The 15,794-nt window shown below is 51.3% G+C and overlaps 1 protein-coding gene across 1 annotated transcript; it reads right to left on the bottom strand.

Annotated features, from left to right (window-relative positions):
* Window positions 1–424: 424 nt before the first annotated feature.
* Window positions 425–15,794, bottom strand: RNF122 (ring finger protein 122). Its single transcript, XM_080797673.1, has 6 exons — window positions 15,364–15,794; window positions 10,204–10,360; window positions 4,266–4,311; window positions 3,966–4,007; window positions 2,023–2,105; window positions 425–1,857 (listed from the first exon to the last, which is right to left on the bottom strand). The coding sequence occupies exons 1-6, from the start codon at window positions 15,386–15,388 to the stop codon at window positions 1,743–1,745; spliced, it is 468 nt and encodes a 155-aa protein (XP_080653799.1). The 5' UTR covers window positions 15,389–15,794; the 3' UTR covers window positions 425–1,742.

A 15,794-nucleotide genomic window follows, 5' to 3' on the forward strand; every position in this document is an offset into this window, starting at 1 on the left:
ATGGGCAGCTCTCGCCCATCTGTGATGCCCCACTACACTCGACTTTGCTCAATATTCCTACTGTGCCCAGTACCCCGGGCTTGCTTCATGGGATGACCATTGGCCACTGCCCTGGGCAACCACGGCCCACCTGCTCCATACTCACGATGGCCAAGAAAATCGTTCCCGGCCCTCCCGGTGCATTTTGCGTATCCATTCTTGATTCCACACTCCCTTGAGACATTCGAGAGTGACACTGGAGCACGTGGGTTACAAGATCTGAGCACATAAATTTGGTGATGCAACTCTTTTGAGATGTTGGTGCAGGAGGGTAGCATGTGTCCGTGATGGTCAGCAAGGAGGTGAGAAAAAAGTTTAATACGGGAAAGATCAAGCTTCTGTGTAGCAACCTGGGCCATGAGTGGTGGCAAGAGCACAATTGTGTGAATTTCGTGTCGGATTTTATTAATTTCAAGTCTTACTAATCTTGGCATTCGAACACACGTCACGGTGGCATACATCACACCTTTCTTGAAGCCAGGCTCATTCCGCTGATTTCTAGAATATTTTTAATCAGGTCTTAAAATACACGGATATTAGTCCTATGGCATACAGGTAATAACCCGATTTCAATTTTTTTAAGATTTAGGAACCTCTGGGCATGAGTTCTGAGTATGGGGAAGTGAGAAGCAGCAGTAAGAGAACTTTGTTTCCTTTGCTGGCAGAAAAGGGCCAAGAGACACAGGCCGCAACCACAGGCAGAAAGTTAGAGAACTTGTTATTAAATTTAATTTTCTTTAAATACACACCTTTGTCCCACCCTCACCTACTCCGGGTGGGGGAGAGAAAACCCCACCCCCTCCATTCAGGGGGTCCATGTATAAAGCCTGAGATGGTGAGGAGGAAGTATAAAAATCCTATTTACAAAGGGGAAGAAGGTATCTGCCGCTACTTTAATTAACCTTCGGACACCCCCAGCCCCAGGCCCCTTTTGCTCCTTTAGAAAAAGCCCCTGCAAATTCATCTGAGTGTAGAACAAGCCCTTCCTCTCGAGGGGCACTCAAACCCCAACACGGAATCGGAAGCTCTGAGATTAACCGAGGAAGAGAGTGAACGGATAGCACCACAGATCCTAGCAGGGGAAGGCATCTGCCCTCCGTTACCCTGCAGTCAGCAGGCCTGCTGGCCAGCCTTGATCTCCATAGGCCCCATGTAAACATTGACTTTCCTTTTTCTATGTCCCTGCTCTTCCTGACTTCTACAGAGCCTCCCTCCCTTCCCCGCTTGAGGCACTTGGATCCTTGATCATTCCTTCCTCCCCTTCTCACTTTCCTAGGCAAAGGGTGAAGAGGGGAGGGAGGTTACAGGTGGGGCACGGCCCATCTTATCCCTTCTCGGAGGTCAGGGCAGCCTGTCCTCCTAAGGGGAAGCCCCAGGGGGTGAATGCCAAGTGCTGAGCCAGGTAAGGATGGATGGCTTTTTCCCCAGCAGGGACAGGCAGGTAGACAATCCAGTACCAGGATACAGTGTTCTTTATGGGTGACGCCATTAGTTCCGAGCAGCAGGGAAGGCGGCTTCAGGAGGCAGAAAGGTGGGGCAACTCTGGTCTCACCCTGATGGTGGGGGACCAGCCCTGCATTACCGCCCCTTCGGAGAAGCAGGTCAGTCCCCACCCAGCAGTCTTGTTCACGGCAGCTGTGCAGAGGGACCAGGCACCTGGGAGGCGATGGGTCTTCTCCAGGTCTTGGTGCAGAGGCCAACACTCACACCAGCTCATCCAACAGGATCCCGATGCTCTGAGTGGCCTCGGACGGCCCGGCGATGGGCTTGTTACACATAGGGCAGACACAGCGCACTTCCAGCCACTTCACCAGACACCTGTGGGCAGGAGAAGACGCTAGCCGGTTCCGTCTGTCTCACAGAGCCCAGCGGCTTCTCAGAACATCTCTGTCCTTGCCCCCGCCCAACCCCTCCGGCTTGCCTGGTGTCCTGACAGGATGTAGGGCATCCCTGGATAACACATGCCCCACAGCGGACACTTACTTCCGGTGAAAGGCATGTTGGCACGGGAGCACACCGAGCTCGTCCTTGCCCTTGAAGTCTTCCAGACAGACTGCACAGGTCTGCTGTGGGGAGAAGGGGGTGGTGTTGAGAGGAGACTGGAGAAGAACCACACTCACCCATCAGCTCATCCCCACACGGGAAAACTAAGCTGTGGCCCAGTTTCCTCATCAGCCACTGAAACTTGAGTCAGAGGGTAGCCGTGAACCACACATGATGTTTCCTGGACCAAATGCAGGTGAAGTTAAAAGTTTAGAGCGCCTGGGTGGCTCAGTGGGTTAAAGCCTCTGTCTTCGGCTTGGGTCACGGTCTCAGGGTCCTGGGATCAAGTCCCAAGTCGGGCTCTCTGCTCAGTGGGGAGCCTGCTGCCTGCTTCCCCCTCTTTCTCTGCCTACCTCTCTGCCTGCTTGTGATCTCTCTGTCAAATAAATAAAATCTTAAAAAAAAAAAAAAAGTTTAGTTCCTCAGTTGCACTGGCTCCATTTCAAGGGTTAAGCAGCTGCAATGTGACTAGAGCAGCTGACACACTGGGCTGTGCAGACGCCAGACATTTCTATCCTCACAGAAATTTCCATTGACCAGTACTGTTCTAGAAGAGTATTTTTTAATCCTTTCTCACCTAGTACATTTGGCAAGGGGGCATGTATCATTAATTAGAGGTAAGGATGGGGACGTGGTGTTCAGTTAATACTCTTTGAATCCAGAGAGGGTGGTTGGGTTATGGACATTGGGGAGGATAGGTGCTATGGTGAGTGCTATGAAGTGTGTAAGCCTGATGATTCACAGACCTGTATCCCTGGGGCTAATAATGCATTATATGTTAATTTAAAAAATTTTTAAAAATGAGTAAGACAAAAAAAATAAATAAATAAATAAAATAAATATTCTTTGAATCCAGCTTCTTGTCATTATATATCAACACCTCAGAGCTGAACTCTTCCTCTCAAGGGGGTGCTCAGGGAATACCCCAATTTGCTGAGATGTAACAGCAGGCATCAAAAAGGGGGATGAGGGGCGGCTGGGTAGCTCAGCTGGTTAAGTGTCTGCCTTCAGCTCAGGTCATGATCTCAGGGTCCTGGGATCGAGCCCCGTGTTGGGCTCCCGGCTCAGCAAGGAGTCTGCTTGCCCCCCTCCCCATCCCCTTGTAAGAAAAAAAAAAAAAAAGAGGGATAAAATGAGGCATTCCTAGGCTGTCTTGCGTCAGCAATACCTGTGGATCCTTCTGGGTCCCAGACAACCAGACACACCCTGTGCACAAGTGTCTGTGGTTACGGACGGAAGCCTCGAGAGAGAAGTTACGTGATCTCATGGGAGCAAGTAGGACAGGAAGAGGAAACGGCCTCCTGGAGAGTCCGTGTGAAGACACCCAAGGACCTGCTCTACGGGCTGGCGGCGGAGGACTGGGGGGAAACGGGAAGGACTGTGGGGACGGATACACGTGTCCGCTCCAGCGCTGGCCGACAGAGTGCACGTATGGGGTAAAAGGAAGGGCGGCTGGACTCTCGGCGGCATGGAGTGCTGTGCCCACCCTCCCCTTCGGCGTCACGCAGAGCAGCCTTCCCGGGGCCACACATTCCCGACACTCAAACCCTTCTGTGACCCCTTCAGGTTGTCTGCCTGCGCCAGTTCCAGACCTCATAAATTCCATATACAGATTACTTACTGGGACGAGTCCAAGGAGAGATGATGACAGAGTTGAAAGTTCCTGAAAGGGCAACCCCTTCGGGTCCCCTCCCTCCTTGGGAGCTTTGTATTATCATGTTGCTATCACTCAATCAACCTTGCTTTACTGACCACCAAGATAATGACGACGATAATAGCAATAATAATCAGGTTCCTGAAGGCTCAGACTGAGAGCTGGATGGAGAAGGTGCCGTCAGCCTTGCCAGCTGCGCCCTTCCCGCTTGCTGTCTTAGCGCGCTTACCCCATATAACTGCAACTTCTTTGCATCTCCTTTAAGCACCACCTGGGAAGACAGAGCGAAGGCATGGGGTCAGAAGAGCCAACCACAGGGGTCAGGTGCTCTCAACCAAAGAAGGGAGTCAGTGGTCCTGTGTCCCATCCCGCCCCCCCACTCCCCGTGCAAAGGAGGGCCTTCCTCTCCCTCTGGCGGAGGGCGAGGGCCTCAGGCACAGCCTGGGACAAGCCAGACGTGAGGACCGTATAAAGCCTCAGCCTCCACGGGAGCAGACAGGAAGTCTCAGGGAATGAGGCTGCACTTTACCTCCTTATAGCCGTATCGCTCACTCTGGGCCTGGTTCCGGAGTTTGCTGGGGGAGAAAGAGAAAGGGGAGAGAAGAGGTTATTGCTTTGCCTTGCAACAAAGAGAGCCATTCAGAGTAGGAGAGGCAGGCACGCTGCGTGGGCCGTTCCTCTGGCGCTGGGAGGCTGCTCGTCACAGGGCTGTCTCATCGCAAGAGATGCCACGGAGTGTGGTCTGGACCCATGCAGGTCACCCAGAGGGGATTAAAGACCCAGGATCTTTCTCTGGCCCAACAGCCTAAACACTTACTGGCAGGTCCCACAGATGGGAGAATCCTGGCAGAGCACAGTCTGGCAGATTTATTCATTCCTACTCCCTGCTGTTTCCCAGTACGTTGGTTTCTTCAGGATCCCCAAGTCTACAGATCATCAAGCAGCTTACTGAGTACACAGAAGGAGTTGGATGGTCTTAAAAGGGGTACCGCCATTAAGCCAGGGCAGCAGGATAAATATGTCTGTTGACCCTGGGGAATTTTTTGAACCGGTGGCCTACATAAAACCTAACACAGCCAAGAAGTGTGTAAACCTGGCGATTCACACACCTGTACCCCTGGGGCTAGTAATACATTATATGTTTATTAAAAAAATTAAAAATTAAAAAAAAACAAATATAAAAAAAACTAGCAACCAAAAAAAAAAAAAACCAAAAACAAAAACAAAAAACCAACCTAACACAGCCAAAACACAGCACACTGTCCCCAGCGTCAAGCCCACAGTAGTTACAGACGACTTGCTCTGTGTCCACCCTTATTACAATACACATGTACATTGAGAAAGTTTCCTTTCTACGGAGGAGGAAAACAGAAGCCCCAAAAAGTTAAATAACTTGCCCAAGCCCCACAGCTAGATGGCAGCACGGGTGGGTTTGAAACAAAGTCTACCAGACGACAGAGCCTGAGCTCTCAGACACATACCGTGGCAGGTTTCCCCTACTACATAGGACACGTCATTGTCCTGAGAAGGATACCAAGGATACCAGATCACTTGGGAAGCACTTGTTTGTCCCCAAGGCCACAACTAATGGCTGGGACCATGATTATGCATTATTATTATTATTATTACGCTGTCTTATTTGCAGTGAAAGAAACTTTCCAAATTTAGCGGGTAGCGCTTGGTCTTTCTATACGTGGGAGCTAGGTGGGGCTTGCTCTCCCCACTGATCGCTTCTACCCCAGATCTGGGTTACTGGAAGGAAATATGAGAAGCTCATCCAGTTATAATAGGTGTTGCAGATTCTGGCCTAAGGGCCAAAGCCAGCTGACTAGTTGTTTTATAGGGCCTGGGGGTGAAGACTGGTTTTTATTCTTCAGTGGTGGAAAGTAGAAATCAAAAGAATATTTCACGTCATGTGAAAAATATATGAAACTCAAATTTCCATGTCCATAAAATTTTATTTGAGCACAGCTATGCTCATAATTTCCCTATTGTCTATGGCTGCTTTTGCCCAGGAGAGTGGGGTTATTGAGAGAGATTGGATGACTTCCAAAGCCCCAGATAATTCGTCCTTTTGCAGAATAAGAGTACTGATCTAAGTTAGAGCAAGAGAATTTCAAATCGTGAGCCACAACCAAAAGGCTTGAGAGAGGATGCTCTTTCCGCGGACAGTGTGGAGAAGCTGAATTGCAGCCAGAGCAGGGGAAGGTGCAGAACTCGGGGCATAGCAGAGCCGTGCCCAATGGTCAGATCCAGTCGGGCTGCCAGCTCCTCCACTGTTCCTAACAGAAGTCAGGGGCCCCGGAGAGGCTCTGGACCTGGAACCTCTTAAGATCTCCAGTCTAGGGGGGCCTAGTCAGTTGAGCACCCGACTCCTGGGTTTCGGCTCAGGTCATGATCTCCGGCTGGTGAGACTGAGCCCTGTGTGGCCTCCCTACTCACCACGGAGTCTGTTTGGGATTCCTTCCCTCTTCCCTCTCTGCCCTGCCCCCTCCTCTCTCTCCCTCTAAAAATAAATAAAATCTTGGGCACCTGGGTGGCCCAGTCGGTTAAGCAGCTGCCTTGGGCTCAGGTCATGATCTCAGGGTCCTGGGATTGAGCCCCGCATCGGGCTCCCTGCTCAGTGGGGAGCCTGCTTCTCCCCCTACTTGTGTGCTCTGTCAAATAATCTTTAAAAAAATAAATAAATAAAATCTTAAAACAAAAAAACAACTCCAGTCCACGGGTGCCTTGCTCCTTCAGTGGAAAATGTGACTCTGATCTCAGGGTTCTGAGTTTGAGCTCCAAGTCAGGTGTGGAGATTACTTAAAAGTAAAATCTAGGGGCGCCTGAGTGGCTCAGTCATTAAGGGTCTCCTTCGGCTCAGGTCCTGATTGGGATTGAGCCTTGCATCAGGCTCCCTGCGTGGTGGGAAGCCTGCTTCTCCCACTCCCCCGTGCTTCTGTTCCCTCTCTCACTGTGTCTCTGTCAAATAAATAAATAAAATCTGAAAAAAAAAAAAAAAAAAAAAAAAAAGGAACTCCAGTCCAGGTGGGGTCCCACACCGCGGGGCTAAGGTGGCCCAGGGCAGCACATCTCCTGGAGAGTTTCTGGTCATGGGAGGTTTGAACCAAAGGCTTAACCAGGACTCCCAGTGTCCCAGCCTTAACTTTGCAGGGAACTCCTCAGTCCAGGAAAGTCTTGCATATGCAAGGCTCTCAATCCCACCTCCAAACAAGGGGGGCAGGCACGGACGCCTCCAAAGCCTAAAGGAACAACTGTTAGCTGGCTGCTAGGGATGGAAGCTGGGGAAGGAAGAAGAGTTCCCATTACCAAAGTGCTTGCCGCCGCCTTCTGAGGGAAGACAGTGCTGACCAGCTATGCAGCAGAGTAAATAAGGAAGTGGTGAGAAGCCTGCCTTGTAACTCGGAGAATGAGGGGATGGCTCACATCTCATGTGTCCCACTGTCTTACCTGCCCCGTGCCTCCTTTCTGCTTGTTTCATGGGATGTGCGGGGTGCCACCCCCCCAACCCTTCTGTCTGCCTGGCTCCACTTAATGGTCACCGTCAAGGACCCTCCGGGAGCAGGCAGGGCCCACCCCACCCCACCCCCCGAGTGCAGCACCACCAGAACAGGGAAGGCCTTTACCCTGAGTGGAGATTTCTGGAACCGGAAGGTATACATTGTGAGGAGAGGGGGGTGGAAAAAAGGTTGCAAGGGAAACAAAACAAAAGGCAACCCCTCCCCCGCCAACCCGGGCCATCCCAGCAGAGGACGTAGTGCCAGCAACTTTGGACAGGTGGCCTTCTCAGCTGTCGGGTGAGCAAAGCTACTAAAAATACTCGATTTCAATGAGACCGTTTCTAGCCAGGGCCAGGGGGCTCTCCCTGGCTTCTTTTCCCTTTTGGAACAAACAATGCAACCAGGTCCTGAAAATAATTGTCCCTTTCCTGCCTATTTGTACTTCACTGGCCCCTCCATCCTGCGCAGGGCAGAGGTCAGTTCTTGGGGACCGGGGGAGAAGAAGCGAGGGGGAGCCGGGGAGTGGAGACTGGTGTTGGCCAATGAGCTCACCAGGTGGAGAGCAGGGGTCACGGGCCTATTTTGGCTGTGGAGGAAACGGAGAAGCAGCGAGAGGAAGTGGTTCTGTGCTTGTGTGTCTTTCTATATATAGACACCCACAGGCTGCCACACAGCAGCAAGCCTCTGGAGCCATGAGACTCCGGGGTCAGCTGGCTTCGGGCAGGCTGCAGAACAGAAGGTGGGGTGACAGAAGGGACAGGTGGTGCCAAGCGGCCCGCAGTCAAGAAGGCTTTTGGTATCATGTGGTTATTGCTTGGTTTTGCCTCCAGCCGGCCAAAAATAAGTCAGCGAGACCCAGCTCCCCGGCCTGTCCTTCTGGGGGACCCCGATCTCTAGCGGGAAAGGGGGTGCTGGGGGATGCCACGGCTGCTCCTCCACTTCCCATTCAAGGCGTTAGCACTCAGAGAAGGCGAATGTCTGGAATCTGAAAGACTCTAGCCAACGGCCACCAGGCTAGCCCACGTCTGGATCTTCCCAGACATAGGACCTTGGGCAAACCCTTCGCTGCCTGAGCAGGGGGGGGCGGGGCACAAAAAAACCAGCCACTATGCAGCACAGAGAAGGCACTACCAAGTGTTAAAACAGTAGTTAAAACCCAAGGTCACACCTATTCTATTAGTGGCAGAATTAGAAAATAATGAACCCTGCTCACCCACTTCCTGGCCCTGGGTGATTTTCTAGATTTTCCTTCAGCTGACCCCCTCTGCAGCATGGGTGTGTACCAGATAGAGCTGTTTTTGCAGACTCCTCCCCCAGCAGGATACATAAACCTTTGGTATTTGGTAGGTCTCTGTCTTCAGCCTCTGGGGAATTGCATGAATTGCTTGGTGTGGGGAGATGGGGGTGGCTGGTGGTCAGGAAGCCAGAAAGTTTGAGGAAGAAAATACATGCTTTGGGGAAGGGAAATGCGGGATGGAGAGCTTACTAGAAAAGCTGCCCTCATTCCCACTTGTGCAAATTGTAGACTCAACTGTACGAGAGAGAAAATAAACCACTATCTTCTCTGCGTACACTTGTAAGTAGAAAAGTCCAGTCCCAGGAACTTTATGAAGTTCTGAGAAAGAAGAGGCCTGAAGTGGCTGACTGGGGGCACTCAGGGCACTTCCCCTTTTATAGAGGAAGCTCTTCTTGCCTCAGGAATATGGAGGAGTGTCTGCCTTCCCCGTGGCGTCCCTCCAGGTGAAGCACTCAGACCCTCCAAGACATCTCAGTAGGGAGCTTGAGCTCCTTCTTTCCTTCAACTTAATTTAAATGATTTGGTAAGGGGTGCCTGGGTGGCTCAGTAGGTTAAAGCCTCTGCCTTTGGCTCAGGTCATGATCTCAGGGTCCTGGGATCGAGTCCTCCATCCGGCTCTCTGCTCATCAGGGAGCCTGCTTCCTCGTCTCTCTCTGCCTGCCTCTCTGCCTACTTGTGATCTCGCTCTCTATCAAATAAATAAATACAATCTTTAATAAGTAAATAATTAAATAATTTGGTAAGACTCCAGCTGACAGTTACTCAGGCCTTTGGTCAAGTGTGAGCGTGTGCCCATGCACGCTGTTGGGGGAGGGAGTGGTTATCACAATGGCCCCAAGGCCCACGAGGGTGCTCAGGGATGCTCCACACTCCCCAGTAGGCAAGACAGTCCCATACAATGAGGGGACTGTTAATACCAAGAGCCTGCCCTTGTCAGAAACACTACTTTAATTTCCACTCTAAATACCAGTCATGCCCCAAATTTTTGGTAGAAAACCAGCCACCAGTTCCCATGTCTCTCAACAGGAGGTGAAGAAACAGTTCCTGGAGTTTGGGAAGTCTCAGGAGCTCCTGCCATGCTCAAGTCCTTCCCTCTCTATGTAGTTAAGAACGAGGTACGTTTTCAGGGTTTTTTTGGGGGGGGATTTGGGTTTTTCTCCCCCACTACTATCAAAAATAACAGCTTACCAGAAAGAATAAACAACCAGCTCCCCAGACATGAGCTTGCTAATATTAGCATCTGGAGGGCTGACAACAGGATTTCCCAGGAGGGCAGAGGAACATGCCAGCGGTGTGACCGAGGGCCACCTAGCCCTGGCTACCCAGAGTTGTGAGCAGGGAGTGGACACACAGCGAAGGGACCAACTCACTATACTACTTGGTCAGACAGTCATCCTAGGCCACCCTAGGGTAAGAGGCCAAAAGGTACACTGCAGCCCAACCCATGGTGACCTTATGTGCACTGGGACAACTTGACAGGCCGATGAAAATAGAAATAGCAGGCCTCAGGGACCCGGGGAAGGGCAGGCTAGGCCCTGTGTCTTCAGAGGAGGGGCCCCAGTGGGAAGCCAGGGACTCTGCTGAGGGAGCCTCACTTGGCTCACCCCAACCCCGGGCCGCCTTCTCCCTGCCGGCCGGCCCCAGAGGCCACCGAGGGTGCCACCCACCTGATAAAATAGCAGCAGAAGATGAGGCTGAGCATGAAGACAAAGATGCCCGTGCCGAAGATGACCATGTAGATGTTGAGAGGCAGGTCCTGGAAACTGATGGGCGGCATGGAGCAGGACTTGTTGGTACTAACCAGTCCCAGGCCACAGAAACACCCTGCAAAGGAAGCGGGAGGGAAAAGGTTATCGCTGGAAATGGCCCAGCGGGGCTGATGGTGCTCCGTCAGCCGGGATGGCAGGCTCGGGGCTCTGGACTCCTCAACATCTCTGACGCAGAGGCCGAACTCTACACATCCCAGCTCTAACACGGAGCAGGAGCAGCCGTGTGATCTTGGGTAAGTAAGTCATCTGTGAAATGGGAGAGCACACCTAGTGCTTCAAACTTCATCTCCACCCAAGGGATCAAGGATTCAGAGTCAATGGAAGACTTGATCCCATCAGCAAGAAGCTCCTAGAACACCACAGAAAAATGCAGAGTCCACAGAAAAATGCAGAGCCCGGGGTGACAAAATGGGTCTTTGGGTGGCAACCCTGCCTCTCCCTAGAGAGGTGACCTTTAAGACCTTACCTATCTACGCTTCCCTTTGTCATTTAAAAACAAGTAAAAACAGAGAGGACCAAAGTGGGCGGGTAAAAACTACCCTTAGTAAATTGCAAGGTGCGGCTGCAGAGGTCATTTGTCATTAGGAAGCCACCTGCTTCAGCGGACAAGCTGCACCAGGACCAGAATAGAAACTGTTCATCCCAAGGGTGGGCCCAGGGTTCCAGAAAGTGGTGGGGGATGCCGCTTCCTTTGACTGGCCACTTTCCCCTTTTCTACTCAAAGCTTTGATGCGTGGTTTCCATAGTGACACTGGCATCCAATGCAAAATCTTGTAAGAAATGCAAAATCTCAGGCTCACCCTGAACAAAATGAATCAGAATCCACATTTTAACTAGGCCCTTGGGAGACTCCTACACCTGCCCTGTGGGAAACACTGACCTGTCACTAGATGCTTCCCCTTCTCCCATGACTAGGGTAAACCCCGACTGGCCTACTAATCGTTGTAGTCACCTTCCCCTTGCCAGGGTTTGGTGTGGAGGTAGGTATGTTGACAGAGTTCTGGCCACAAACAGAGTGAAGTTCTGCCGGACAAGGAAAGAGTCCCATCTTCCTGAGACAACTGGAATGGTGACAGCTGAGTTACGAGTTACGGCTGGACAAGAAGGCTTTTCAATATAAAGCCAAGGGCGGAGGGTGACAGACGGGACAGGGGAAGAGGAGACAAGAGTATGGCAGTTACTGCTGGGTGAGCCAATCCTGAAGCCACTCTCTATTTGGGGAGTACTCGTTTTGAGAATTAGTAAATTTCCTGTAATGTTTAACGATAAGAAAAAAATACATACAGGATATAAACAATAAGCTGGGTAGAATGTTCTGTCCTGTGACCAGGACAAAATATAGTGATCCAAAAGGCAAGCACATTATAACTCTTGGATTTCAGCAAGTGTGGAGACAAGAAAACTGGTTGTCTGCCATAAACCTGCTACATCCCAAGCAAATTCTCAGGCTACCAATCTAATCTTTGTAATGCCACTGTGAAACTTACTTTCCCTCTCAGCAAGGAAAAAAGAATCATTATTAAATAAGCTCTCTTAACTTCAAGCAGCTAAGAAGGCTTGTATCCAAAGTCCTCAGAACTCAAAGTCTTCAACATGGGTTTTAAGCACTGGCCTGACATCTTGGTTGGGAGCCAGAACCCATAAATATACTTCGGAATTCTAGATTATAATTTCCAGGGCTGCCACAACTCAGAAGACTGGTTTAAAGGACTGAAAGTCAATTCTGACATCCTACATCTCGTGTCTTGTCATCCCCTACTTTATCAATCTGGTGACCCTCTCATGAGCCTCCCTTCAAAGCTCTTTCAGATGGGCCCAATTGCATTCCAAGTCTCTGTCCCAGACACCTCACTGATGTCTGGTCCCTCCTCTAATTTAGCCCATCACATTATTTCCCAAGCTCATGACTGGCTTCCGGGCTTCCTAAACCCACACACCCTGCGTCTCTTCAACTTTCCTGGCTCACTACCTTAAGGAATCATCCACCATGGACCTCCTTTTTTTTTTTTTTTTTAAGATTTTATTTATTTATTTGTGAGAGATACAGATAGTGAGAGAGAGCAGGAGCAGGGAGGAGAGAGAGAGAGGCAGACTCCCTGGTGAGCAGGGAGCCGGATGCAGGGATGGATCCCAGGATCCTGAGATCATGACCTGAGCAGAAGACAGACGCTTAACGACTGAGCCCTAGGCTCAGTCCCCTCCATCTCACCAATTCTTGTTCAACCTGTCCTTAATCTGCCTCCAGACCTTTGCTCATGCAACTTTTTCTCTGCCCGAAACTCCATCTCCCTTCTGGAAGTCCACCAGGCCTAGTCCTCATGACATCCCAGGGAGCTTTCTCTTCCTCTGAATTCTACAGGGCTCACAGCCTGCACCACGCGTTCTGGCTCTCGCATACTCCGATGCTGTTCCAAGCATCAAGTTAACGGAACTCAAATATGGACTACAGGACAAATACCATGCCAGACATTGAGATGAAAAAGCAAAGAACGACTGGATGATTTTACTGTGTAGGGACGAAGACAGCCCAAAGGTTTTCACTGTACCAAGGAAGGCACAGCAGTAGAGGTGGGACTACAGTCCTGAAATCAGAAGGGAAATAGTTCTAACCAGCCTGAGCGCTCCTAAGTCTGCGTGAAGTCTGAGGACGGCAGACTTGGACTCGTGTGTACTCTCCAGTGCCTCGCCTAGCGTTTGGCATGTTTTCAATTAACTAGTTGACAGATAAATAACTCCTGATTTTCAAGACAACCTGGTACCCTTGGGAAAGGCTCCCATTTCAAAGCAAGGAGAGTGATACTTGGGAAAATTGCCCAGAAACTGCCCTCAGCTAATGAACGACCGGTCAGCCAACAAGTATTATTGAGGGCCTGATTTATGCACTGACCTGGACATTGTGGGAAAACAAAAAACAGAAGAAGTAGTTCTTGTCCTGAAAGACTTTGTTGAAAAGATTAATTAGCTCTTAACCTTGCTATGTTGAACAGGAAGCCCTGGCTTCTAGGCTCCCTACTTCAGCAACATCTGATGTCCTAACAGGGTCTAACCCCAATCCCAATCCATCCTGGCTCTCCATGCACGTTTTATGAGTTGGATCCTGGTTATCTTCAGGGTCCCAAAGAACCTCATTGGTTTCCTATCCTGTGGGCCTCTGATCAGTTTATCTTGACCATCTTAGCTCTTCTTGTCAGAAGAAGGCTTCTGACAGAGGCTTTCCCTGGGCTTCCAGGAATGAGTCAGTGAGCCTGTGACTTTATGTGATAAAAAGATATAGGTGAGAAGAACTTCATAGCCAAGGAGATGGTACATTTAGTTATATTTAAAGATAAATGGTATGTTTCCTTATAATTAAAAATAAATGGTAAAGACACATACTGGCCAAAAGGTGTAGCAGGAGTCATTTTTCCTCCAACTTGTAAGGGCAGAATACCAACCCCAGGAAACAGAGACTCCAAATACTGCCCCCACCTCCCCAACAAAGGGATGGGGGAAGGGACTGCTTCCTCCTTGGAGTCAAAGAACAGGATCTGTCAGTCACTTTAAGTGACAAGAAAAAGCAGCAAGCCCTCTGCTGGTCTAAAAACCCCACATGAGATAGGAGTGCCAGAATAAAGTGCCAGCCACCTTGGTTCTTAAGTCTCTGTTCCATTGTCTCAGCCTACCTATGAAAGCTGTGACATCAGAAGGTCTCATCTCGGTGGTGCGCAGGCTGGGAGCTGGAATGACGTCAAAAGGGCTGGCCAAGAAAGACCAGTGGGTCTGGGAAATGCTTCCCCTTCCCAGCCAACGGGAATCTTTCCCAGATGCTGGGATGCACCGGCCGGCCTCACCCCCATCCTCCGCCCCCTGTCCCTCAATGCCCGCCTATCACACACAGCTTGGTTCATTTTCAGGAAATTAGATCCTACCAGCAAGAGGAAGAGGGGGATGGGGGCCGCTCATACACATGCTGTCCAAACCCGGCCTTAAAACAAAAGCCGTTTGAAAGAATTCATCCAAGATCTGGCAGGGGTCTGCTCTCAAGGGTGTTTTTTTTTTTCTTTCTTTTTTTCTTTTCTAACTAGCCAGCCTACCATGCTCAGATAAGGCCAGCTGCAGGCCCCCGCACCCCCAACCCACTTCTCCAGAAACTCCAAGCTTGGAACAACGCGGTCAAAACACCAAAGCCATTGGAAGGTGTTAGTATCCAATACCAATACCTTTTAACTGACCTGCGCGGAAAGGCCCTCCTTTAAGGTAGCATGGGTGGAGTCAGCCCCAAGCCCAATCTGTATTACCTGAAGAGCCAAAAAGCCTCAGGTGAGGTGGATTTAGCATCCCTCCAGGCCTGGGAGGGAGGAATGACTGGATAAGCAAGTGCGGCCACCACCCCAGGCTCGAGAGCCGGTACCGCAGCCCGGCCTTTGGGCCAAGAGAGCACGGCTCCCGCCGGCCTGGCCCTGCACCCAAAGGTACCAGGACGCCGAGACATCTGCAAGGCTTTATCAACGCAATAAAGATATGCTCTTGAACCCGTCGTCGTCCACAAGCACAAAGCCCATAGCAGCCAGTGAGAAGCCAACAAAGACACAGAGGAAGCCGCCCCCGCGCCCCGTCCCGCACGCTGCATTGTATACATATTTAAAATAGCCTGCAAAGTTCCAGGCCGGGAACTTGAGCTCCCTCTAGGAGATCCCAGCCCGAGCGCGGATTTAATTCTCCTCCGACAACCACAACAAAGACCAGAGTTTGAGCGCACAAAGGCAAGGGAAGGGGGTAGAAGAGCGAAGCCGCCACACAAAGGCCGCGAACCCCTCGGCTCCCACGCCCCCCGCTCGCCGCACGTTCAGAGACGGTCCCGGGCCTTGAGTTAAACCTGATTTTTTTTTTTTTTTTTTTCCAAATTCCGCGCTGTGCAGAGCCGAGTTGGGCGCCAGGACGCTTTCGCGCCCGTCCCATTTCATGAGAAACTTAGCTCAGGAGGAAGAGCGCGAGCTCCCTGTCTGATCTCAAGCCTTGCGCCCCACCTCGTCTGCAGCCAGCCCAGCGTCCGCTCGCCCTCCCGGCCCGCGGACTCACCGTTACACCACTGGAATGGGTGCATCAATGAACTCTCGGCTGGCTTCCTCCGGCGAACGAAGGCAGGCGGCGGGTAGGGCAGGCGGGGTGGGCGCACCGGCTTTCGGGTCCGCAGGAGGTGCCGGTGTCGTCCGCGGCAGCCGCCTTTCTGGAGAAGTCGAACTCTGTCCGGAGTCGGGGGTTTGGGCTTGAATGGTTTTAGAGCAACAAAGAGGGAAAAGGAGAAAACAGAAAGTCCCGCGGATCAGCACACCACAGAGGAAATGCAGGAAGGGGCCCCGGGTTGGGGGAGATGCAGGGCGCTGCAGAACAGGGTGGGGGCGCCCGGTTCGCAGAGGCTGTCGGCCCGCCGAGGAGGGAAAAGGCTTCAGCGGGAAACTGGGCTCGGGATCCTTGGCGCGAAGGTGAGCCGCCGGGACTCCGAAACTGAC

The sequence above is a fragment of the Martes martes genome, assembly GCF_963455335.1.
Source record: "Martes martes genome assembly, chromosome: 2".
NCBI classification, from domain to species: Eukaryota; Metazoa; Chordata; class Mammalia; order Carnivora; family Mustelidae; genus Martes; species Martes martes.